Genomic DNA, 27,698 nt, shown 5'->3' with positions numbered 1-27,698 from the left:
TATAGTTACATTAACATAAACGACATTAAAATAAATGTTATTTTTTATATCATATTTGTTTAATATATTTTACATTATATAGAATATCACACACATTGTAATAGCACTATTATATGATATAAGACATAGGGCTATCATTCATTCATTGATCATAATGTTTTAAAAAATGAATGCGATAAATGTTAACATAATGACACTGAATTTACAACAACAAATCACATAATGCTTAGGCCTAAACTAAACAAATCATAATCGTTTTATTAGCAAATAATATATTACATGCCGTTTTATAAATAAATGAGTGTGTGTGTTTTTTTAAAAATTATCATACGCTACTATTTATCTATATTGTAAGAAAGCGGATCCAGAGCATTAAATAAAAGAAAAGTAGTGCATGCTGCTGGCATCCGACCGCCTGTGCAGAAACTTATTACAAATACATCGCCCTCATGTGTTAGGAAATTGCTTAATTCCGTGCCAAACCATTATGAAAGACGTATTGTCATTGGTTACTTTCTCCGAAAATTGACTATATGATCTGCAAAAAATATATATTTACTAATTAAACATAGAGAAGAATTAAATAAACATCAATAAAAACATTGTAGATATAATATATTGACGTTCTGTGAGATGAGTTTACTAATGTAGTATTAATTTAAATAATTGTAGTTATTGATATGTTCTATTTCTACCAATCAGAACAATCGTAACATTTCGCATTGTCTGAAGCTAGCCATACCGCGATGAACCATTCGATGCAGGTTGTAGCGACCGTAAACTCACTCGAAATGCGGTTGGAATTTTTCATCTTGCACAATTTATCTTATGGTATTTATGTGTTTAATGGTATTTTTGCCGTAAAATTTGGCGTTTAAATTGTGAATCATTTCACAGTAACTTTTCTAGGCTAGTGAGGGGGTTCATGTGTTCCACATTTTCCGCCTGCGGTGGGGGTTTCTTGTGCTGGGTATAGGACTTCGTCTGCTGCTAGAATACACCGCGAGGTGAACATGGTTATTTCTCGTTTTCTCTTCATTATGCACGAACGTTGAACCTTTCTTTGTTCCGTTTTATAATGGCGGCGTAAGAAGGCGTTCATTCCTTCGGTCTTTTTTGACTAATTTCTTGTTCTTTCTTGTAACTGTTTCAGTTTTTTAGTTTGTTGACAGGGCCAACGAGTGTGTGAGAAGAGAGGGTCACCAAAGTTTTTTCTTCCACATTTTTTGTTCACTGGCTGGTCGCCACCACCTGGTTCGGCTGTTATAATTATAATAATATATAACATTACTATTTTTTAAATTAATTTTTTTATTACAAGATTTAACATGTGATTTTGTTGAAAGTTGATGATTAATTAATTTGTTTTTGTAGACATTGTATAATTAAATATTTCTTATTATTTAATTATAGTAAAATAATTCCATAGAACTAAATAATTACACACCATTATTAAATCCCTGCACTTGGAATTGAGTCGGGTCCGATTGATTTATTTATGGTTTGCTTCTGAAGTACCTGTTGTGTCCACCAAAAATGAGTCGGATAGAAATAAATTTGAAAGCCTTTTTAAAATTTATTTTCAGGTGAACCATGGTTGACTAAAAGGAACGCACTAGAACTAGTTGAAACTGAGAGTTGAGACGGTTTACTGAAATATGGCGGAACGTGGAGTGGAACAAGAGGGCGCTCAAGAGCCGCCATCACAGACTATCACAATTCAAAATATTGCACCATCTTCAAATCTACAAATTCAGCAATCAAATGAGGTTTTACAAGCCAGTCAACTACTTGCCAATGCAGCTCAAACAAGTACAGGTCAAAACCAGGTCACACATTCTATTCCATTGGTGTCAAATAATGAGTATGCGTTGGCAACAGAGCAAGCAATTGAATCAAATAATGCAACGCAACAGGTTCAAACTATACACATCGTTCCATCACAATCTAACCAACAGGTTGTGCAGTCGTCAAGTCCTGTAAAATCCACCATTAGGGTTGTAGCAACACAATCAGGAGCAACGCAAGTTGTTCAAGCAGGAACGCAAAAACAGGTCATAGGTCGAATAGTTCAGAACCCTACACTTCAAGTATCTCCTGTGCGGCAGCAGGCAGCCCAAACATTCCGTTTAAGTCCACAAAATATACGAATCGTAAACTCCACATCTGTAGCACAAAGTTCGGCCACACAAGGACTAGTTACACCACAATCACAAACTGTTAAAATTGTCGGACAACCTGTTGTCCAAGGTCAACAGAAACAACAAATACTGAACATTGGTGGACAACGAGTACTAGCTTCTTCTATTCAAGGTCTTGCTAATAATTCAGCTATCAGAATAGTCCAGTTACAACCAAACTCATTGGTAACTAGTCAAGCTTCTGGTCAAAAGAAAGTCTTACAGTTGGTTCAAGGAACCAGTCAAAAGGGCAGCCAGGTTCTTCAGTTAGCTTCAAGCACTGGTCAGACGGCCCAAATTGGCCAACCGACTACCCAACTTGTTCAGGTAGCAAGTAGTGGCCAAAAGACTGGACAATTGATAACATTGTCTGATGGTGGTATTCAAAAAACTGGCCAAGTTGTTACCTTAGCCACTGCTAGTGGTCAAAAGTCTGGCCAAATTGTAACACTGACTGGTAGTGGTCAAACGACTGGAAAACTTGTTTCTTTAGCTAACAGTGTACAAAAGACTGGTCAAGTTGTAAAGATACCTGGTAGTGGTAACAAAACAGGACAGGTTGTTACTCCGACTACTGTAGGTGCTAACAAAACTGGACAAGTTGTTACCTTAGCCACTGCTAGTGGTCAAAAGACTGTCCAACTTATAGCAGATAGTGGTCAAAAGACTAAGCCTTCTACTACAACAGTAGTTAGTAGTAGGAAGACTGTTACTATACCAAGCAGTAAACAAAACGTCACCAAACTTATAACAATACCAAGTAGTAGTGTTCAGAATTCAACTAAACTTGTTAGTATATCTGGTCAAAAGTCTGGACAAGTTATTCAGGTTCCACAAGGTCAAAAGCCAGGCCAAGTTCTTCAACTTATTCCAAATGCCGCTGGTGTTCTGCAGTTGCATATAAAACAAGCAAACTCCAATGAATCAACTATTTATAATGTTCAACCAAGTGCAACTACTAGTGGAGCTAGTACTCTAGTAAAATCTACTTCAAATACTATACTTGTATCTAACACAAGCAAAACAAATTCTGGCCCTGTTCAAAGCATGGCTACTCAGAGCTCTGCCAAACCGATTGTCATCAGCTCTCAACAAACAGTCATAAGCGCCACACAAGGAGGAACCGTTCGTCCACAAATACGAATTCTGAAAGGTGACCAGCCTGATGCTGTTCCCACTAGTAGTGTTGTCAATGTGGTGACCACTTCAAGCCCAACGATTGTCAGCCAGTCTGCCGTTAAATCTCCAACTTCCGTTGCCAAAGCAAACACAACCACTTCAGCATCTAATGCAGGGAAGATCGTTATAACCGTAACACAAGGTAAAGAGGTGGCTAATGAAATTAGAAAGATTAGTGAAGAAATTCAGAAGATACAGAAAATACCAAGAGAGCAGCGTGATGTCAATAAGATCAAAGAACTGCAGCAGAGGTTACGATCCTTACTGGTCTCCCAGAAGATTAAGCTTCCACCTCATCTTTTAGCAGGAAAGAAACAACCGACAACCACAGTTAGTGGTGGTACATCCACTTCATCTGTCATGGTCCTTAAAGGAGATGTGAGTATTCTATTCTTTAATGTTCGCCTTGTTAAGATTTATCTTATCAGTTGCTTATGTCTAATTCACCAGGTACTACTACCATAAGTATCTTAAAGTAATCGTACAATTACAAATTGTTGCAGGATAAAGTGTAGCCCCTTCCTATACATTTTAACTTACTAATTTAGCTTTTAATAATATTTAGATCATCAAATTAAAATGCTATACCATCTCTTGAATTCTTTCCTTGCTCATCATTTGGAAAAACAATTTTTCCATGTACACATTTTTATATGGAACAAATAAAGATTTGATTTGATTTTTCACTTTGGAAAATTAACTAATAGTTTTACCAATATTTTAGGGACAAGGGCGATTTGCTCAACTCAAAACATTAGCTCCGAAGGAAGAAGAACCAAACAAGCAATCTGCGCAAGATAAAGCGAACCGCATCGTTGCTGAAGCAATAGCGCGTGCCAAGATGGCCGGACACCATGATATTCCAAAAGTAATGGAGAACATCGAGTTGCCTGCGGTATCCGAGTCGCAGCCTAAAAAGAAGAAGTCAAGAGACAAGAAGCCAAAAGTAGCGAAAGAGAAGAAACCGAAGGAACCCAAACCACCACGGCCACCGAAAGAAAAGAAGGAACCAGTAGTCAAGAAGATATCATTAGCACAGTAAGTTTTTTTGTACAGCTCTTCCAATACCAGACTCTCTGAAAACCTGAAACTCTCCCAAAACCAGACTCTTCCAAATGACCCAAATTAATTTATTAAAAACAATCGAATACCAGAATTTTTGGGAAACCAGAAATATTATGCCAGCCTAAAGGTGTTCAGTATTGGGAGAGTTGACTGTACTAGCAAAACATGCATACAAAAATCTTACAAAATCTAATCTATTTTTTGTTTTAATTTTGTTTTATTTTTAGAAAAACGGCAGCTTTAAAGAAATTAAAAGCTGGTAAGAAAAGGAAACGAAATGAATCTGAGGACATGTCTGATCTGGATGAAGTCCCAATGTCACCACCACCTGAAGAATCACTCATCCAAGTAAGTCAACAGCACCTGGAACTTTTAAGCTTTGTCTACACTATCAAACTAGTTTGACAAAAAAAGTGTGATGTGCCCAAATATGGTAGTGATATGCTTAAATATGGTAGTGATATATCATCATGTCCATATACAGTTTGATAGTGTAGATAGAGCTTTAGAGTCTCAAAAAATTGTTATTTAATTCATTTTTAATTTCTATTTTAATCTAGTAGATGGAAAAATAAATAAACATTTCTGAAATTGTTCTTTTTATTATAAGAAACGAAGATCAGGTCGGAATACAAATCGTAAGAAGTATACGGATGATTACGATTTCAACATCACTGATAATGACGATGACAGCAGCAGTGACGATAATGATGCTAAACCAAAACAGAAAAATGTTGCCACTCCAAAAGCAAGAGTAACTCCTGTTTTTAAAGTAGAGCCTGAAGTTGAGGCTGATGTTGAGGTAGATGTCGTGGGAGAGGTTGAATCCACAAGTCTTATAACCGTTACTACGGGAGCTGCTACTACTACTAAATTCTTTCAGGTAAATTTATGTATATAATATTATTGTCCTATATTGGGAATGATTTAGAATAGTCATAGTATCTTTATTTGTCCATTTGAATATTAACAGAAATTTGTTTTGAAAAGCGGCATATTGTATAACATTGGATAAACCAATAAATGCCAATCATTCAAATTTATTAAAATTAATACCCCTAATAAATAATAGAATAGTCCAAATAATAAATACATAATTACTGAAACTGTGTTTCTTGCAATGATGTTTATCTTCACTTTGATCTGTTATTATTGATGACACTTTTTTTTTAAAACCTGAGCAAGAAAAATTATTCAAAAACAAATTGGGTGAGTATATATAATAGGTCATTCATTTTTTAATGAGATGTACATTTTAAACCATGTTGTGATGTCATCTTTTAAGGATAATCCTGACGAAACAGAAGCTAATATTGTTGACAAGATCCTTGGCATACGATTGGTAAAAGGCATTCCAACTTTAGAAGATGAAGACCCAGATGATTATGAAGAGTTCTTTGTTAAATTCCGGAATTAGTAAGTGACTTGTCCATTTGTAATATTTGTTAAAGGCGCATTTTATTTATAATGCTTTTAATTCTTGCAATGATGTTTACTTCACTTTGAACTGTCACACTCTTGATGACAAACTTCACCAACGCTGAGCAAGAAATAAGTGACAAGAAAATGTCTTGTTTGTTTGATAAAATAATAATAATAATTGTCTTAATCATTTTTCCCATTGCTAGACTACAGCTCTGTCTACACTAAACTTTATGTAACAAAAAATAAATTGATGTGTCCATATATGGACATGGCGATGTCATATTACTATCATGTTTGAGCATATCACTACCATGTTTGGGCAATACGAGTATTATTATTAATATCTATGGCTTGCCCAACACAAGTTTCTCTTGGTTTTTCCTTTTAATTTTACTTTTTGGGACCTTGCCACTTTCAAAACTCAAAGAAATATATTACCATTTTTTAAGACACTTCTTTCTTTTCCACCAGTCTGTTTTAATTTCATAAAATATTCGTTCTTTTTTATTGTTATTTTGTTTTGAAAGAAATAAATGTTAACTTGAATTGTATTGAATAGTGTAGACAGAGCTTTACATATACAAAATGGGTATTTTAGTTGACTAACATGCATACAATTTTTCAGTTCCTACATGCATTGTGAATGGGCAACTGAAGATAAACTTACTTTGGGTGATCCGAGGATACCACAGAAGATTCGACGTTACAAACAGAAAAGAGCTTTAAATTTCTCATTCTTCCAAGATGTAAGTAATTGAATCTTGTACTTAGAAACAAAAATGTAACTCTTTCTATTCTGTATTTCTTCAAGCAATCAAGTATATCTGAGTTTTCTAGTTGGATATCTAAAAATATATTTGCGGTCTAATTTTCGTGATACCCACTAAAAACATCATGGCCATTTTCAGTTCAATTTTGTCACAATCTTTTCTGTAACCATGCAGGCAGACGAGGAACTATTTAACCCAGACTACACAATGGTGGACAGAGTTCTTGAGAAGTCCATCACAAAAGATCCAGTAACTGGTGAGGTACTGGTGTACTATCTGGTGAAATGGTGTAGCCTACCATACGAAGACAGCACTTGGGAGTTAGACGGCGACGTAGATCCTTTAAAAGTTAAATGGTATGAACGATTTGTAGAGCCACCACCAGTTGCGGAACAAAAGGTAAACACATGCTGAATTAAAAAAAATATGGTTTCAAAAGAGGTAGAACTTGCCTGATATGTAGGCTTTTTTGCTGTTAAAAAAAGGGTTAAATTATGAATCTAAAGCTCTGTGTACACTATCATACTTTATGTGACAAAAAAGTGTGATGTGCCCAAATATGGTAGTGATTTGCTTAAATATGGTAGTTATATGACATCATCATGCCCATATATGAACACATCACATTTTGTTGTCGCATATAGTTTGATAGTGTAGACGGAACTTTATAGGAATAGGATCTGGTAGGCTTAGCTTTTTACCATACTGTTTTGTTTTGACAGCGTGTTGCAAGGCCAGTGTCAGGTGCTTGGGAAAAGCTAACTGAGAGTGCATCGTACAAGGGAGGCAATGTACTGAGAGAATACCAACTTGAAGGTTTGAATTGGCTTACGTTCTGTTGGCATAATAGGTAAGAACACAGGCTATTATATGTTTCTTGTACAAATATCTCAACATTTATTAGTGGAGCTGTAGCTTGGTGTTTAACATGCTTGCCATCCAATCCCAACGTCCATGGTTCAATCCTGATCTAGTGTCAGGGTTGTAACTCACGACTCAACTCCACCACCTGAGCCTCAAATGAAACTTTTATAAGGATAATATATATACACAACAGGCAAAGAACATTATATATTATAAGGACGAAGTAAATAAAAAATAGTTTATCCATCCTGTAATTCCAAGTTTCTTGCTGTTGGATGTATATGAAATAAAAGAAAAGTTTGACGTTAAAAATACTTTGTTTACTTTTCAGACAAAATTGTATTCTTGCTGATGAGATGGGTCTTGGTAAAACCATCCAGTCAATATCCTTTTTGATTGAAATGATGAAGGTAGGAATAAAGGGTCCTTTTCTCGTTATTGTGCCGCTGTCCACTATCGGGAACTGGCAACGAGAGTTTGATACGTGGAGCGAAATTAACACCGTAATCTATCATGGAAGTTCTTATAGTCGTCATATGATTGCAGAGTATGAGTTATTCTACAAAGATGAACAGGTAATGTATTGTGACTCATTACCTTTTACTATTCATTTATGAATGAGTCACATTGAATATTATAATAAATTTGCAAAAACATTTTTTTTTATTGCTGAGTATAAGTTAAGGTAATGTAATGTGACTCATTAACTTTGACAATTCATTTATGAATGAGTCACATTTATAGTCAAAATATTTCTTCATAACCTATTATTATATTAAGTTTGCAATAACATTTTTTTTTTATTATCTGATAATTGTAATTAATTAAAATTCTTGCAATGATGTTTACTTCACTTTGATCTGTCAATATCTTTGATGACAATCTTCACCAACGCTGAGCAAGAAATGAATTACTTTATCATCTAGTAATTAGTATGAGGGCATTATTATATTTAATGGTGTAGTATGTGTCCTATTAAGAGGGTAAAATATATCTGAAATTTTTAAATTTCTTAGGGTGTACGAATTCCTGAATTCTACAAATTCCAAGCACTTGTCACGACTTATGAGATTGTGCTCGCAGATTGTGAGCAGTTGAGTGAGATCGAATGGCGTGCTGTTGTTATCGACGAAGCGCACAGACTAAAGAATAGGAACTGTAAACTTCTAGAAGGTCTCAAGATTCTAGATATGGTATGCAGCAATTTATATTTACTAAAGCTCTGTCTACACTGCGAAACTGTATGTGATAAAAAAGTGTGAGTTGCCCATATATGGATATGTCATGTCACTACCATATTTAAGCATATCACTACCATATGTGGGCACATGACACGTTTTTTGTCAAACTAGTTTGATAGTGTAGACAGAAATTTAATCTAGCAACTATAACTAAGACATAACATAATCTTGCAATGATGTTTACTTCACTTTGATCTGTCACTATCTTGATGACAATCTTCACCAACGCTGAGCAAGAAATAAACAATTTATAGTTAACACATAACAATGAAAATTAATCTGAAAATCTCATTAGTTTTTTTTTATTCTAACATCAACCAATAAGAACATGAGTGGCCAATTACAGAATGTGAATCAAATGTATACTTGTTCAAAAATCATTGATTAATAGGTCGGTTTTGATTATATAGAACACAGCTTGGATTTGAACCTAGCTCTTGGGATTGAATATGTAAGCATTTCAACCATCCAGCCACAGTACCACTACTAAATACAGTCGACTCTCCCAATACCAGACTCTAGGTTCACAAGGCCCCAAATTGATTTTTACCCTTAAAAACAAATTCTGAATACCAGACTGTCCAACAAAACAGACATATTAGGCCAGCCCAAAGGTGTCCGGTATTGGGAGAGTTGACTAGTTGATTTACCCCATTTTCCATTTAGCCTAGTAGACAAATGATCTATAAAACAACAAGTTTTTCATTGATTACTTAATAATGTTTTGTACTGTACTTACAGGAGCATCGTGTGTTGCTCACTGGCACACCGCTACAGAACAACATTGAAGAGTTGTTTAGTTTGTTGCAGTTCCTTGAGCCTGGACGCTTCCACTCCCTCACAGAATTCATGGCTGACTTTGGTGATCTGAAGACAGAAAGCCAAGTTGAGAAGTTACAGCAGGTTAGTCAATTTCGCAATAATATTCATTGAACAAAAATGAAGGAAATTTAAATATACATTAGTATAGTAAATACATATTATATATATGTACTACTTCTCAGAATGATGTTGTTTCAAGACGGATCTGAAATTATGATTATAACATTACATTACTACTGACTGAGAATAGAATATAAAGTTTTGTTTTCTTTTAAAATATTACTAATGTATTTACCTGTACCTTATATCCTCTGGTATAATCCCACCCCCAGGACACGAAATTGGGCCGACTTTAGGGAGTGAGACTATACCCGGGGAAGTCCTGATTCAGAAAAACCACGATTGTTAAGCATTTCTTATACAAACTTATCTGAACTGGCTAGAGAGAGGCCTACATCAAGACCAAAAGTCAATACTAGGACTATACCCAGGAATATGCCTGTGTGAAATCAGACATAAAGTAGGCAGGTGGGATTAGACCACAAGTTGGAAACCCGATGATATACGGCTTATTGTTAAAGCTAATATGGTAAATGTTTGTTATTATTTCTGTAGCTTTTAAGACCAATGATGTTGAGGAGGTTAAAGGAAGATGTTGAGAAGAATCTTGCACCGAAGGAAGAAACGATTATTGAGGTATATTTAGAACTAAGCCATCTAATGAAATCCCATGTCAGGCTAGCCATGTCATGTGTCCATTGAGCATGTGAAAATATACCCCAATTACACTCATTTTCACTATGCCTAAAGCTCTGTCAAACTAGTTTGACAAAAAAAAGTGTGATGTGCCTAAATATGGTAGTGATATGCCCAAATATGGTAGTGATATGACATCATGTCTATATTCGGGCACATCACACTTTTTTTGTCACATAAAGTTTGAAAGTGTAGACAGAGCTTTAATGATCATATCTTATAGCCGTATTGTTAGGTTCAGTAAAATGGCATATGGACTAGTAAAACCTTAGGCTAGTGGTACTGACAATGGGGTACTAAATACATGTTTCTTATATGATGAGTTATTCTGGCGTGTTAGATTCTGAATATTAATGATTTGCACCTAAGAATACTGACAAAGAACCAAATGTCAAAGGTCAAATGAAACCATAAACTTTTTAAAAGTAAATGTCTCTGAAATTATTTCTTATTTCAGGTGGAACTAACGAACATCCAGAAGAAGTATTATCGCGCCATTTTAGAGAAGAACTTTAATTTTCTGTGTAAAGGAAGCGGGAGTACAGCCAACGTACCCAACCTGATGAACACTATGATGGAATTAAGAAAATGCTGCAATCATCCATTCCTCATTAAAGGTGAGAAGATAACCTTTGTTCCTCCCTTCTAAAGCGTGGTTCCCACTAGCGACGCAACAAATCGATGTATTGACACAAAGTGCTGTATTGCATAATCACACGTAGGAGCCAATGAGGCAACAGTGCTTGCAAACATTGCAGGTTTGATTTCACGCAGGCGGAGGGAAACACAATTTTTGGAAGGGCATTTTCTTGCGTTGCGTTGCTAGTGGGAACCATCCAGACGACTGAATAAATTTACATGACCTAACTTCTTCCTTCCTTCCATTGGTCATCGCAAATCGTATAATTGAGAATGTTGCTAGGCTTACCTAAGCATGGTAGTGCTAGTAACACGAGGAGAATTCCCTCTTTTAACGAGCATAAGAGTTTGGAATAATGAAAATTATCTTGTTAGGTGAACTACGAACAATCTGTTACAATCTTCAAATCTCTTCACTAATTGTGATTATCTATTTTGTGTATATGGAATTTTTATTATTTTTTCGGTCAATAATACATTACACTTTGTTTTATCATTCTTATTTGATGTTTGATTTATATTTAGGTGCTGAACAGCAGATAATGGGAGAATTTCAGCCCAGGGACAGTCCTCACCGTCACCTTCTAGCCATGATCCAGTCTGCCGGCAAACTTGTCCTCATTGACAAGCTGCTGCCAAAGCTCAAAGAGGGTGGACATAAGGTGCTCATATTCTCTCAAATGGTCAAGTGTCTGGACATCCTGGAGGATTATCTAATTCAGAAAAGGTATGATAATAATAATATTAATGTATTTAATAGCAAGTTTGTTAGATCCCTGTAATTTTTTTTTCCTTTAATATTTGTATATTGTATGTATATCAAATGTAAATCCATCAACCTTGTTGTGAAAATGACAATAAATACTATCGTCATATCGCATATAAGCAATCTCTCAATGCGCTGCACGTTATTACTGGTCATTTTGGATTAAACATGTATGGAAACATACTCCCATAATAATGCAGCTAGTAATCAGCGCAAAGTTGTGTCTTGATCTAACCGGTATCAATTTTATACACCTAGGTGGAGAGAGGCAAATGTAAGTAATGTGTCTAGCCTAAAGATACAAGCAATTTCAACCCACGATCTCATGATCAGTAATCCAACACACTGGACCACACGCATAATTGTGGCATATTGAACAAACAAATTAATACCGAGTGTTGTTTTCCCCACAAATATATATAATTAATAGAAGTGTTAATGGAAATATTTGTAATACATTTGTCTGCTTTACTCTTAGATATGCTTTTGAAAGAATTGACGGTCGCGTACGAGGAAATCTACGACAATCGGCCATTGATAGGTTCTCAAAACCTGGTATGTATGAATACATAGCTTTTTCTATTGAAAATTTGCACCATTGAAGTAAAGTACTGGGTTTACTTTTTCCAATAGTACATTTAAAAGTGGTTTACACTCATATAAATACAAATTGTAGTGGAGATGGTGTTTAACATGCTTGCCCTCCAATCTCAAGGTCCAGGGTTCAATACTGACTGAGTGTCAGGGTTGTAACTCACAACTTTCTCAATTGCACTCCCAAAGCCTCAAATGAGACTTAGTTTATAAGCACGATAAAATAGTTTATCCATCCTGTAATTGGCAAGTTTGAGTATGAAATAAAATAAAAATGAAAATACAAACATAACCTGTTTAATCGTAACTTATTTTGTAGACTCTGATAGGTTTGTGTTCTTGTTGTGTACCCGTGCTGGAGGCCTAGGTATCAATCTAACAGCAGCTGATACTGTCATCATCTTTGATTCTGACTGGAATCCGCAAAACGACCTGCAGGTTAGTTACAAATTTGTATTTTATTTTCATCATCGAAAAAATGCTGTGACAGGATTTGACCAGGGACTCATGAAGAACCACTAAGTCACATTTCCATTAAATAATTACAAAATTTCAATATCAATATTGTTATTTTATAAAAATATGTTTAATATAATTTTAATGCTATTTTATACTGTAAATTCTTGACATTATTTTTAGGCCCAAGCAAGATGTCACCGAATAGGGCAGAAGAAGTCTGTCAAGGTGTATCGACTGATTACACGCAACTCCTATGAGCGTGAAATGTTTGACAAAGCTAGTATGAAGCTGGGCTTGGATAAAGCAGTGTTGCAGTCTATGCGTGGTACAGGCGATAAGGATAAGGATCCAACTGGCTCCAGTGTAAGGATAAACATCTATTTTTGTTACATTTTCATTTTAAAATTTCTTTCAATGATGAGTTATTCTGGCGTGTTAGAATCTGAACATTAAATGATTTGCATCTTAGAATACTGACAATGATGATAAATTTAATTTATTAATTTGTTGTAAAATTAGGAAAAGTCTGACATATTTATATTATTATTATTACAGCAACCATTTTCTAAGCAAGAAATTGAAGAACTTTTACGTAAAGGTGCGTACGGCGCCCTCATGGAAGATGACGAATCTGGAAACAAGTTTTGCGAAGAAGACATCGACATGATTTTGCAGAGAAGAACCAAAGTTATTCAGATTGAATCTGGTGTCAAAGGGTCATCATTTGCTAAAGCTAGCTTTTCTTCCTCTGCTGACCGTTCGGACATCAGTCTAGATGATCCAGACTTTTGGACTAAGTGGGCTAAGAAAGCAGACCTTGATACCAATGAACTTCAGACAAGGGTAAGTTTATTTTTTGACTAATAATAGATTCATGTTACTAGGTTACAAGCTACAGTTATAAGTTATGTAATTACTACAGTAGAGCCCCCACTCCTTTGGGACACCCTATTCAGGGGACACTTTCCCATAACAAACAAAAGAGCTATACATTTTAACACTATTGTCAGCTTCTATTCAAGGGACACTCCTATTATGGGGGAACTCCTATTAAGGATGGGAGAACTCCTATTAAGGATGGGAGGGGGAAACTCCTATTATGGGGGAGTGGGGAGGGCACTCCTATTATTGGAGGTGGGGGGGGGGGGCGTTGCACTCCTATTATTGGAGGGAGAACTCCAATTGCAGGGCGCTCCATATTACGGGGTCACTACTATTACAGGGACACTTTGTTTGGTCAAGAATGTGTCCCTTAAAAGAGGTTTTACTGTAGTTCATGCATGTGTAGCGAAGAACACTTTCGAAATGTAGTGTATGGTCTTAGAAACTTAGATTTCTTCTATGATGAGTTATTCTGGCGTGTTAGATTCTGATTTTTAAATGAATTTACCTTCTGAATACTGATGAAGAAAACAAAATGAAACATTTTTTTTTTAATTGGTTCATTGAATTTAAAATAAATTGATAAATATTGTGTTTGCAGGATCAAAGAGCAAAAATTATAGACACCCCAAGACAGCGTAAACAAACAAGACGTTTTGGCGAGAATGAGGACATGGTTGAGTTCACATCAAGTGATAGTGAAAATGAAGACCAGAACCAACCACAGCCTGTTAAAGCCACACGAACACGCCGCCAGCATCAACCAACCATTGCACAGACCGGGTGGACGCGGCTTGAGTGTTTCCGCGTGGAGAAGGGCCTGTTGACGTTTGGCTGGGGTCGCTGGGATGACCTTCTAACAAACACTAGGTTTAAAAGGAGGCTTCAACGCAAAGATGTGGAAGCGATATCAAGAACCATGGTAAGAAGACAGTTGTAATAATTCTGTAAAGCTCTGTCCACACTATCAAACTAGTTTGACAAAAAAAGAATGATGTGACCAAATATGGTAGTGATATGCTTAAATATGGTAGTGATATGACATCATCATGTCCATATATGGGCACATCACATAAAGTTTGATAGTGTAGACAGAAATTAAGATCTTGAGTCTTGTACAATGCACAATAAATTCTACCAATTCTCAGAATGATGTTTGTTTCAAGACGGATATGAATTTATGATTATAACATATCTTACACTGACTGAGAACAATATATAAATACATTTTTTTTAATTCCCCATATACTAAGATTAACAAATTGGAATGTAGAAATGTCTAAAATTCAACCTAAAACCTGGCTTCTATTGACCTTCAATAGCATTTTAGGGTTGCTTAGCAAGTAATATCAACTAGGGTGTAACCTAAGGGTGCTTGCAGGCTAAATGCCCATTTACACTAGGACTTTAACGATTGACGATAAATAGATAAACATACATTTTTCTTACATAAAGCAAAAAAAATAAATTAGAAAGGTTTTCGGATACTATAGGATAACTATAGGATAATCATTTATGCTTGTCATAAATAGTATTTTAAAATGACGTTATGATTAATAAAAACAAACAAAATCGTATTTTCACGATATTATTTCTCTTAACAATCATGTCATTTGATTGGACGTGTGAAAATATTATTTTCATCAAAGGACGCATCGTTATACTATAGTTATAGGATAAAAACTTGTTAGATTTATTTTGTTTTGTGTATGAGAAAGCATGCTTATCTATTTATCATTGATCGTTATAGTCCTAGTGTAAATGTGCCAAAAAGGAGCTATACAAAAAATCTTGTAGACCTAGTATACAATCAGTTGATTTAGCTATTATTCTTTTTTACAGTTAGTTTACTGTTTGAAGCATTATAAGGGTGATGAGAACATTAAAAGTTTTATTTGGGATCTCATCACCCCGCCAGTGGATGGGGTTGTCAAGGACTATAGAAATCATAAAGGTTGGTATTACGTTTTCTCACTACTAGCCCAAATGGGCTACTTGCCTCGACTAGCCCACATTTAATCTTTGTAACTTGATGAGAAATTTCAAAACCATGTCATTAAAAATATTTTATATGATCATTCCTAAATGGAAGGACCGGTACAACATTTTTACTAGCCCATTGAGGTAGTTTGACTTGTCCAGAGTGGTTACAGTGGGCTAGTACTAAATCAACTTCTGTTTATTTATACCCACAGTTGTAATGAAACACTTTTAGGAAATATAGAATTATTGTTCTCAGAATGATGTTGTTTCAAGACGGATATGAATCTATGATTATAACATATCTTACACTGACTGAGAACAAAGTATAGATATATTAACCTACTGTTTGTTGGAAAGGGAATACATTTTTCCCCATTTAAGATTAGTTAACAACCTAAAATAGATATGCAGAAAATGACAAATAATCTGAAATCTGGTTTCATTCCATTAAAATATCTGACCAGTTTTTTCCACTGCCCAACCCTCCCTTTGAACGGCAAACAATATCAACTAGGGTGTAACCTAAGTGTGATGGTCACTGCCTAATGGTGACTGGTCACTGCCCAATGGTGACTGGTCACTGAGGACAATAAGGAAGGGTGTGAACAAGCCCACCAATACTTTGATCCATCAAAGAACAATGACATACAAAGTTCAAAAAAAGCTAAGAACCCCATAAATAAAACAAGATTACCATTTGGTTTGATAGGTTTGTCTGCGCCAGTTCCTCGCGGTCGCAAGGGGAAGAAACGGAAAGAAGAGCAAGTAAACAAGGTGAACTACGACAGAGACTTCAAAGGGAAAGATCCGGAAGAGTTATTGACGGATCAGGGATACAAGAATCACTTAAAGAGACATTGCAATAAGTAAGTTGAATGCAACTGATTGAAATTGAAAGCAACTTAAAAGTAAGCCTAATTGTAGATGACATATGCTCTGTCGTTGTTTTGTTTCTATTTTCAATATATATACTTCATTCATTTATTCATACTTCATGCACTAGTCTCTGATAGCGGAGTGAAGTTGTGGCTTGGTGGTTATGATGCTTGGTTACCAATTCAAAGGTCCTGGGTTCATATACTGTCATATGTCAGGATTTTTTCTAATGACAAATTATAACTCCACTCCCAAAGACTTGTAATAAGACTGTTTATGTAGACCATCTTGTGTATATGTTTTACTTGTGAACGGGATTGGCACCTTTAAGAAGGATAGTGAAAGAATTCGCTTATGTTTATCCTTGGCAATTTGCCTAACTATATATATAAAAATAAATAAGTAAGTATACATGCTTTTTCTCAGAATGATGTTGTTTCAAGACGGATCTGAATTAATGATTATAACATTAAATTACTACTGACTGAGAACAAAAGCTTGAAAACGTTGAAACTGTTGATTTATAATTGGTACAACATTGTTGAAATACATTAAAGTCGTTTGTACTTCCAAAGATTTTTGCTGTCAGTAGATCTTTATGAACGTGGTAACTGAACACGCATTATTGTAGTAAATTATTTTTGATTTCAGAGTCTTACTACGAGTACGATTACTATACTACCTTAAACAAGAGGTTTATGAACGTGGTAACTGAACACGCATTATTGTAGTAAATTATTTTTGATTTCAGAGTCTTACTACGAGTACGATTACTATACTACCTTAAACAAGAGGTTATAGGTGACTTAAATGATCAGATTTCAGGCAACACTCCAGCACAGTAAGTCTATATTTATTACATCTTAGCAATGTCTACACTATCAAACAAGTTTGACCAAAAAAGTTTGATGTGCCCAAATATGGTAGTGATATGCCCAAATATGGTAGTGATATGCCCAAATATGGTAGTGATATGACATGTCCATATATGGGCACATCACATTTTCTTGACATAAAGTTTGATAGTGTAGACAAGGCTTAAGCAATGTCTGTACAGTAATGTAATTTTTATTTTTTATTATTATTCAACAGTGAATTACCAATTCCTATACCAATTCCTGAAGGTGAACGCCCATCTGGTTGGTGGGACGAAGAGGCTGATAGGTCACTCTTAGTAGGCGTCTACAAACATGGTAAGATTCTTCAATACTGAATGTGAATTCCTAAGTTGCCATAAATTAGATCCACTTTTGATCTGTCTATCAACCTAATTTTAGGATATGACATCATCATAAATTTCTTTTTTAGGATACGAGAAGTACTTCCAGATGCGTAATGACCCAGTCTTATGTTTTCTTGGTATATGCGGGCCACCGGACCAAGCTGCACTTGCTAACGAAGCTAATGATGATCTGGGAGATGGGTAAGCAAATTGTAAAATATAATCTTTGGGCTAAATGTAGATTTTACATGTAGCCCACATATATTTTTTTAGCCCCAATCAGTTTAATTACAAATTGGCACACTGCGACTAATGTGATATGATGATTTGCCATGCTAATACTGAGTGTCCACACAGTTTTTCTGTGCTGGGACTCGATGAGTTGAAAACTGTCTTCTACAGTGTTTTTTTCTGATCACAATATCCCAACATTTTTATATGTCGTTGGTAGACACATGCACACATTTCTATGAATTGATAGATTATTAGTTGATCGATTATTGATTGATTGGGTATTTATTGATTGGTTATTGATTGATTGGTTGGTTATTGAATGATGATTGGTTGGTTATTGATTGATTGATTATTGATTTATTTTCAGGGCTCTTGATGTCGAGGGTGAAACTGATCCATCTGGCATGAAGGGTGATATTGATGATGTAAGTATAACAAACATTTATTTCTTAATGTTGAAATTGCTTCAATATAACCTGTTTATAATTCCTGAATTGTGTTACTACAGTTGCTATTATATAAGGCATGTACTTTACTTTATTTAACCATGGAGGTTTAAGCTCTGTCTACACTGTCAAAGTTTATGTGACAAAAAAATGTGATGTGCCCATATATGGACATGATGATGTCATATCACTACCATATTTGGGCATATCACTACCATATTTGAGCACATCAAACTAGTTTGGTAGTGTAGACAGAGCTTTATTCTGTTTCTAATTCTGTTAGGATGGTTCAATGTCACCAGCAAGTACAAGAACAAGTTCACCAGCTCCTAAACACTTCAAAGTAGAACCAGGTAAGCAAAATATTGCACTGTCGGGTAGAAAGTTAAGCGCTGTCTACACTATCAAACTAGTTTGACCAAAAAAATGTGATGTACCCAAATATGGTAGTGATAGGACATCATGTCCATGGGCACATCACATTTTTTTGTCACATAAATAGATATGTGATATGATGACTTTACCATGCTAATACTGAGTGTCCACACAGCTTGCCTGTGCTGGGGCTCAATGAGTTGAAAACTGTCTTCTACAGTGTTTTTCTGATCACAATATAGTAAAGAATAATTAATTATATGTTTAATAATTAACATGTGTCAATTAGAAATAAGTATTTCATTTTAATCAAAGTTTAAAAGGTGGTGTTATATACATTATGAACATCTCAAATTTTAATGTTCCCTTTTTTCTATTGAATACAGAGATACTAGAACATGTTATGTACCCCATCAAAGTTTAAAATCTTCCTTGGTGTTCTATTATAAACATCTCAAATTTTAATGTTACCTTTTTTCTATTGAATACAGAAATACTAGAACCTGGTATGTACCCCTTTCCATCTGCACCGGATTTAAATACAAGGTTAAGACGTCTGGTAACAGCCTATCAAAGGAATCACAAAAAGATGGAATTAAAAAGGTCTAAAAGGGAACGAGTAAGTAAAACACAATTTATTTATTTTTAAAAATATTTTTTTTATTGTTGAAACAATTAGAAAACTGTTGTTTAGTGTTGTTTGTTTCTAGTGTTTTCTTTTTAAAAATGTTTCAATTTGTATGTACATTGCTTTAAGAACTCGCGACATTAGGTGCTATATGAACCCAGAATAATACTTATTTTTTTTATGGCAAAACAATCCCACTCTTAAGACTTTATAACATGTATGCATATCTGTCCTGTTATTGGCATAGCAATTACTTTTGCTATTGGAATTCCTTCCTGAATAAGGAAAGAAACATAAATTATAATATTAATTTGAATATTTACAGCGTGAACAGGTGAAGAAAGAACGTGTCCAAGAAGCAATAAAACAGAAAATGATGCGAAAACTAGAAAGTGCTCAAAAGTAAGTAAACCAATAAAATTTCAATATTCAAATGTCTGTACAATATATATACTGTATATATATATATATAGGGAGTATCAATTTGATCTCTGGTCAATGTGCATACAAATGGGGGACTAGTGTTGTTCCGCCGTACCAGTGTTAATGAGTTGCTATCCAATCGAGTATCAATACCATTAAAGCCCTAATGGTTAGGACATCATATCAAGCAGAAGTTTCCGGGTTCGAAATTTTGGTTGGGGCTACTTTTTCTCATTCTCACAGATTTCCTCATCTTTATCTATGCCTGTGGTGTTTATATAATATATATATAATACATTTTTTGTTCATTGGATGTTTATTCATTAAGTATTAACAAACTTCTTTTAGATGGTCGAGGAGAGAAGAAGCGGACTTCTACCGAATTCTTGCTGCCTTTGGCGTTGAATATGACCAGTCCACCAACATCTTTATCTGGACCACATTTAAGAAGCTAGCTAAGCTAGAAAAGAAGAGAGATGAGCGTATGGTGGAGTATTACCACTACTTCAGAGCAATGTGTTTAAGAGTGTGCAATAGACATCAGGAGATTCCAAAAGATCTATGTGAGTATATTCATGGTAGTGTATCACTGATTTTAAGCTCTGTCTTCATTATCAAAAAGCGTGATGTGCCCAAATATGATAAGATATTTGATTTTTTTCCATATGCTTTATTTCCCATCAGACATTCGACCGAATCCAGATTTCGTAATTGAACCGATATCCGAGGAACGTGCCAATAAATGTCTTCACAGGATTGACCTCCTTCTAAAGGTCCGCAACGAAGTGTTGCATCATCCAAAACTAGAAGAACGATTGAAGCTTTGTAAAAGAAGTATGGAGCTACCGGAATGGTGGGAGCTTGGGAAACATGATCATGATCTTATCATTGGTGTAGCAAGGTAATAAACACACTGATGTCAGAGGTCATTTGTTGATTAGATTAGCTTAGAAAGAGAAACAGCAGGGTTTGTGTTGATAATAAAACACAAATATTTTTATTTGTTTAAAGTGGAACTCCACTCGGACTTTCTCAGCTTATATTATGTTCAAGTATGTTTAATTGAAAGTGAAAAACAGGGAAAATATGGCAATATTCTAAAAAATCGGTCAGAAAATAGTGTTTTTAATACTTTAGACTTTTTCAGTAACTTCAACTCAACTCTGGTTTGTTGAATGAAATATAAAGATTACACAATACAGAAACTTTATTGTTCTTGTAAACTATATATAGAAAATAAAACTAGAGTAATACTTTGTTGATAAGGTTTACTGTATGTCACGTGTGAAGAAAAATGAGGTTCTTGGAAAAAATCATCATAATACAGTAACAAAAAAGTCTTGGACGTAGAGTAAAAATACTAAAGCATATATGGTACAAGATAAAAACAGTATTATAATACAATATTTAAAGACATAAATATTTCAGTGCATGAAATTAGAACTCCTATACAATGAATACACACCATTCACTATCTGTATGTTGTATTAAAGGTATGGAGTTAATAGAATAGAATCACAGCAACAAATGATGAGTGACCCAGAGTTATCGTTCTGTGAACTCAAAGATAAATACCCACAATCCTCGGTGTACACCTCCATTCCAAACTCTGCCGATGGCGGCGGAAAATCCACAAGTGATATACCTCAGTCAAAGGATGACGGCGAAAAGGCAGTGCTTGTACAGAGAGTAGAAAATGGTGGTATCATGGGAGAGGATAGTTTGACCTCTGACCTTGGTGATGGAATTAATAGTGCAATTAAAGACGAGAGGATGATTAACGGAAGTGAAGCAAGTAAAGACGGCCAGTGGAACCCACATCTTATCTATGCAATACGTTGGCCTAAAGTAAGTTCAGCCTCAAATGAGAATTAAGATCTTGCGACCTCACCTAAAGCTTTGTCTACACTATCAAACTTTATGTGACAAAAACATGTGATGTGCCCATATATTGAAATGATGATGTCATATCACTATCATATTTAAGCATATCACTACCATATTTGGGCACATCACACTTGTTTTGGCAAACTAGTTTGATAGTGTAGACAAAGCTTATTCTATAGTGTTTTACTAAGTAGATTGATGGCTGTATCTGTGATATGATGACTTTACCATGCTAATACTGAGTGTCCACACAGCTTGTCTGTGCTGGGACTCAATGAGTTGAAATATTTCTTCTAAATACAATTCTCTGATCACAATAAAAAATATTATCTAGCTAACTAGCACAATGGGTTACTAGTAAAATCATTTTCTAGAACTTAATATTTTTTTTCACCTACAGGACAGAGTAATTGTTCATCGACTAGAACAACTTTGTCACTTGGTGCTAAAGGGAATGTGGCCAGGACGAAGACATCGGGCAAATGCAGATGTAACATCAATGAAAGATATGGCGTCGGTATTAGCAGCTGCAGCCAGTGCTAAGATCGATACAGAGGGAAAGGTTAGTCATATCAGTGTCAAAGGTCACCTTTAGAAACTTATAGTTGCTGCAGACTAGATTGAATTAGTGACAACACTATGATTGATTGAATATTTTAATAATTGATTGATTGGATAAGATAAGTTGAAATTAATTAAGTGATAATAATGATAGTGATATAATTTAGGGATAATAATAGTAATTTGTTGATTTGTTTATTTTCAGAGTTTAGAAGAAATCGCTCAGTTAATACATAAAAAGAGGAGGAGAAAAAAGAAATTAGAAATGCAGGCCGCAGAAAAAGGTAACATTAAATAGGTGGATTAACATGCTTGCCTTCCAATCTCATGGTTCAGGTGTCAATCCTGTGCCAGGGTAACTTACAGATCTTTCTTTAAGCCTCAAATGAGAATTAGTTTATAATCATCCTGTAGTTTCTCTGTCAGATAATTACCTTAATTTTGATCACTTCCTTACAGCTAAACTAGCAGCCATCTTGCGAGCGGCACAAGGTGGCGGAGACGGTGCACTTGATTTGTCTGCTGGATTCAATTCTGTGTTGGGTTCGGATATGATGAGTGATGGAACTGAAGGTCACAAGAAAAAGAAAAGACATAAAGACAAACACAAAAGAAAAGCAGAGGTAATTTATAACTTCGTTTTTCATTTTTAGAATCCGAATTGTTTTTTTAAAACCATACATTTAACTGATGAGTGACTCAGAGCTGTCTTGTATAAAGAGAAGAAAATGGTGATATCACGGCAGAGGATTGTGAGCTTTTGAAGTTTGTGAAGCTCACTATCAAACTAGTTTGACAAAAAAAGTGTGATTTGCCCAAATATGGGCTCAAAACTCACATTTTCTGATATTTTTGGCAGCGCCATGAGCAATGACTGTTGGAATGGCGCTATATAAGTCAAAAGATTGATTGAATATGGTAGTGATATGACATCATCATGTCCATATATGGGCACATCACATTTTTTGTCGCATAAAGTTTGATAGTGTAGACAGCTTTAGGGTTATTTTTATTTTTCTTTTTTCCAGGATACTGGTGAAGAAAAACATCATCACAAGAAGAGGAAGAAGAAGCATAAGCATAGTGGAGATGTATTCTTGTCGCCAAGCAGACTTGCAGATGGTAAGTGGATAGATAATGGATTGGTGGATGATGTAGAAGGGAGGATGCGTTTTTTGAACATCCGATCTCCATAGTTATACAATTCCTTTACAATGATATGAAAGAACATTAGGGGTTATTTTATTTGTTTTATATCTACTTCCCTATTGCTCTAATAAATCCTTATTTATATGATGAATTTATTCAGGCGTGTTAGAACTGATTTACCATGAAATTAACCATTGAATTCTGATAAGAAAAGGATTTAGGGTATGACAGAGTGTACTGTATTCTTTGATGTCAACATGTCTATTATATATCCAATTTTGTTGTTCTTCTATTTTTTTATGCCTTCCAACCTTTCAGATGATCCTGTTGCTGTGGTGAATCCGACATCTGGCGAGTTTCTTAGCGGCTCTACGGCACCTCTGAAGAAAGACTTGGAAACATTCCTGGAAGAAAATCCGGATTATCAGGTGTTCTATCCACCAGAACAAGATGAAGTTAAAAAGGTATTTTTTCTTTTCTTTGCTGAAATTTTGACATAAATGGGTTTGGTTTTCAGATAGGCATATTTAAAAGACTACTACACTACAAAAACGCTAGAAATAAGAAATGACATAATGAATCTTAGAAGTGTTTAATTGGATGAAAAATCAATTAATTTTACAGAGTTCTAGTGTTAAACATGAAAGAAAATCTGAAAAGAAGAAAAGTAAACGGCTACGTAATCCAGATAAACTGGTGTTCTCCAAGTTGACTGGTGAAGAGCGAATAGGCATATTTCACAGACGATCCAATCAGGTGATGGCAGGCAAATATTGCCCACCGTTAAACACACTTACGGAATGGCTGATTAGAAATCCAGAATTTGACGTCCGATATGAATGGGAATCGTTAGTAAAAACGGTAAGAGATAATGTATAAGATCACAGAAATAACACAATAAAATACACAAGCATTATAAATAGCAGATAAAACATGTATTGTATGTATGCAATGCAATATATTTTTTGTATTCCTATGACTTTTTTATATATTTCTAATTGTTTGAACAACAAAACAGATTTCCTTTTGAACCAATAAAGATTCTGTAAGAGACAGAGCACCCCACCACTATGAGGTGCTACTGAGGACATAAAAACAGTACAACAAATATGTGATTAGTCAGATGTTTTGCCCTACTCTGATTGAGAACACTTAATTGTAATTAGTAATTATTAAACTCCCTGACGCAAAGCTACTTCACAGTAGTTAAATACACTTACAAACAAATTTGTGGAAATGTCGATTCATGATATTAACATACACCCAGGGTGGTTTGTGATTATGTAATATGAGTGGTTTAAGTATAAGGTATCTTGCTACTTGTGTTAAAAAGACTGGTGATTTCATTCTGAAACGGAATCATTTGATTGGTTTATCTGCAACAGTGTAATACTCTATATTGTTATAAAACATATGTTTGTTAAGGATATATGTTATTACTGGTACCGTAGAGTATGCTGGTACTTAAGTCTTCTTTATATGATGAATTTATTCAGGCGTGTTAGAACTGAATAACCATGAAATAACCTATTTGAATTCTGATAAAGAAGGAGCTAGTAGATATGCAAGACAACTTATGTTATGATAACCAAACTGAACAACCTTATGAATTGAATTTAAGAACCAAGAAAATTAATTTAGTAAACAAACTGAATATAGAGAAATTGTTATTTGACATTTGTATTTAACATTTGTATTTAACATTTGAATATTGTATTTGGTCTTGCTTATCAGGTCAACCATTTCACTTAAGATTCTTTTATATAATTGCAGGCTGGTCTTCCTCAAGAATTGTTTGACAGAATTCAGAATAAGCCAAAAGTTGAACCAGTCTCTGAATCAAAACAAGACACTGGCTCCGTTGATGACATATCAAATCCTAAGCTCTCTATGCAAGTTGGTTCCTCTGGTCTTGGAGGGCTGTCGTTCACCAGTGACATTTCAAACTTTGGCGATCTAGGATTCAACCAGGTGTTGGACCTACCGTCAACGGCATTAACAGAACATGATCAGAAAGAGCTTGGCATTCAAGGCATGGAATCTGCAATTGATGATGGTAATAGACTAGCCGATGGTGATATTGAAGCTTCAACCGCTTCTATGGATTCCTCATCTGGTGTCTCTTCATTTATGCTTCCGTCGTCTGTAGGGATGTTCTACTCGCCATTTCTTCCTGGACAGGGCTTGCAGCAGTTGGAGCAGGATTCGACTGTTGCCAGTTTAGAATCCACAGGAAATGAATCCATTGGCAGTACAGAAAGAACGGAAAGTGATGAGGATGATGATGCCGAAAATGAAGAAGAGGAAGAGGGAGAGAATGAAGAGGATGATGATGATGATGCTGAGGAAGAAGAAGTGGATGATGATGACGATGATGATGATGATGATGAACCAGATGATTATGATGTTGGTCCTGATTCAGAAATTGATGATTATGAAGAAAAGGTTGATTATGAGGAAGACGATGAAGAAGAAGATATGCAGATGTATTCACCAGTGCCAGAAGAAGAGGATGAAGATGACATCAATGATGTGGAGGATGAGGACGAAGGTGGAGAAGATGAAGATGATGATGAACTGGAAGGTGAAGATGATGAGGAAGAAGATGGAACTGGTGCCATAGAAGATGGCATCGATGACTCTGAAGATTCTGAGGATGGTGGTGAGAACGTTGAAGACATGAGCTTCTGATGAGCAGCTGGAATGTGCTACTTAAATTGTTAAGAACATTTGTTTGTCAAATGATTGATTTGAAAGAATTGGCTTTCATTTAAATAACAGACTTAAGAGCAATGTTACTCAAGTGACAGTAAGAAATAAGAATAAGATAACTTAAGATCAATGTTACTAGAAGTGCAACAGAGGGTTGCTTACCACTGTACAATGTTATGTGGTTACTTGAGTTAACCTCAGAATTGTTGGATCTTGCTTAGAAGTTGACTGGTAATCGAGTGGCTCTCTTTGTCAGAGAACAGACTTTCAGGAGAAATGTCACCTGAAGTGCCAATTACAGAAATGCCAGAATACATATTGAGAGGTCACTTGGAAGTGCCACAATGCACTTGAAGAGATGGCAATTAAACACTTCCAATGTTATGTGGTTAAAAGTTGAGCTGAAGAATGCTAAGTACTGTTGATTAGCAAGACCGTAACCATATCAAACACATTATTGAAAGGAGGCAGCTTATTAAAAATTAATAATATATATGAAAAGTAGTTTTGTCAAAATAGTGCAATAACACTAAAGACGTTAAAATTATCTAGTAATTATCTCTGACAATTCCAAATGTGTGAGTTTTCATCACAGATGATTTTTGAGAGCTGTGATGTGCATGTTTTAAAGAAGTCTCTACTACTTTTAATTTTTATCAGGAACACAAGATAGTTTGCGATTGTTGATGTTGGTTTTTTCCGATGTCTCTCCCTTGCATCTTAATTTAGCTTGGCCAAGTCAACTGGCAGGGATACTATGTAGGCCTACAGCATTAGCACCAACGGCACAACATGAGTTTGCACGCATATCTGAATTTGGATTTAAGAAAGTAACTTGTTGAATTTAATTTTAGGATCATGGCTGTCAATTATTTATGAAGAAAACCATTTTTTTTGCTGTGGTGTTTTTTGAAAGAATAAATGAAATTTTTACTAATGATTAATGGAAATAATAATTACTTGTTAAGTATGTTTTCTGGTTTTTGTGATGGGTGATAACAGTTATGAACATCATTTCTTACCAAATCAATGGCCAGCTCTATCAAAATATGTTACGATTTTAAGTTTAGCATTATAGTAATATAAATGTACTGTAAGTGTAATGCTCAAATATTTTTTGGTATAATTAATATTAAATACCATAAATAAAAAAATGATTACCAATTCTTATGCATATTAATTATTCTGATTTTTTATTTAACTTGGCCTTGTAAAAATCTTCTCTGTACAAATAAACGATACTGTATAAAAGAAAGAACTCTTTATATTCATTTTGTAAAAGAAGTAGAATTCAATGTGACTTTTTCTTGTGATTTAATCATTCTCATAATGTTCTTGTTGTAGTTTATGTATGTTTGTCATATTTTCTATGAATAGTAATAATTTTGGCATCTGTAGTTGATACAATAGTTATTTAAAACTTCACAAATGCACGCTGTTTAAAAACACAAAAAAACTCTGGAAAATAGCACATGGGCTACTTGTCAGAACCAGCTGATGAAGTGAGCCAACAGCATCTGGTTATGTAGAATTATTTGATTAAATGAATACGGTAAATTA

General features: G+C 35.0%; 1 protein-coding gene and 3 non-coding genes across 4 annotated transcripts; all 4 read left to right on the top strand.

Moving 5' to 3' along the window:
* Positions 1-767: 767 nt before the first annotated feature.
* Positions 768-27,698, top strand: LOC144850798 (chromodomain-helicase-DNA-binding protein 8-like). Its single transcript, XM_078708242.1, has 39 exons — positions 768-831; positions 1,587-3,737; positions 4,084-4,397; positions 4,652-4,772; positions 5,035-5,307; positions 5,710-5,840; positions 6,475-6,595; positions 6,794-7,018; positions 7,342-7,469; positions 7,815-8,058; positions 8,500-8,676; positions 9,466-9,627; positions 10,162-10,242; positions 10,760-10,919; positions 11,467-11,668; positions 12,186-12,262; positions 12,621-12,739; positions 12,941-13,123; positions 13,316-13,603; positions 14,244-14,564; positions 15,485-15,596; positions 16,335-16,491; positions 17,253-17,342; positions 17,594-17,694; positions 17,810-17,924; positions 18,325-18,382; positions 18,687-18,756; positions 19,270-19,397; positions 19,732-19,808; positions 20,178-20,392; positions 20,514-20,730; positions 21,323-21,677; positions 22,117-22,278; positions 22,483-22,561; positions 22,737-22,900; positions 23,306-23,399; positions 23,745-23,890; positions 24,051-24,287; positions 25,200-27,698. The coding sequence occupies exons 2-39, from the start codon at positions 1,659-1,661 to the stop codon at positions 26,115-26,117; spliced, it is 8,901 nt and encodes a 2,966-aa protein (XP_078564368.1). The 5' UTR covers positions 768-831; positions 1,587-1,658; the 3' UTR covers positions 26,118-27,698.
* LOC144851213 (small nucleolar RNA U6-53/MBII-28) lies at positions 18,038-18,143 on the top strand. Its single transcript, XR_013614173.1, has one exon. It is a non-coding gene; the product is annotated as a small nucleolar RNA U6-53/MBII-28 (small nucleolar RNA).
* On the top strand, positions 18,910-19,014 carry LOC144851186 (small nucleolar RNA U6-53/MBII-28). The gene has a single exon (XR_013614158.1). It is a non-coding gene; the product is annotated as a small nucleolar RNA U6-53/MBII-28 (small nucleolar RNA).
* On the top strand, positions 21,927-22,032 carry LOC144851185 (small nucleolar RNA U6-53/MBII-28). The gene has a single exon (XR_013614157.1). It is a non-coding gene; the product is annotated as a small nucleolar RNA U6-53/MBII-28 (small nucleolar RNA).

Source organism: Antedon bifida, chromosome 8, assembly GCF_963402885.1.
Source record: "Antedon bifida chromosome 8, ecAntBifi1.1, whole genome shotgun sequence".
In the NCBI taxonomy this organism is placed as follows: domain Eukaryota; kingdom Metazoa; phylum Echinodermata; class Crinoidea; order Comatulida; family Antedonidae; genus Antedon; species Antedon bifida.
The sequence above is the reverse complement of the archived record's forward strand: the minus strand, read 5'-3'. Positions and strand labels throughout refer to the sequence as shown.

Bases quoted from the DNA above. Each gene is read 5' to 3' on its own strand.
- LOC144850798 (XM_078708242.1), top strand. From the start codon at position 1,659: ATGGCGGAACGTGGAGTGGAACAAGAGGGCGCTCAAGAGCCGCCATCA. The intron at 16,492-17,252 runs GTAAGTTGAATG...TTTTGATTTCAG, and splicing joins TTAAAGAGACATTGCAATAA to AGTCTTACTACGAGTACGAT. The intron at 17,925-18,324 runs GTAAGCAAATTG...ATTTATTTTCAG, and splicing joins AATGATGATCTGGGAGATGG to GGCTCTTGATGTCGAGGGTG.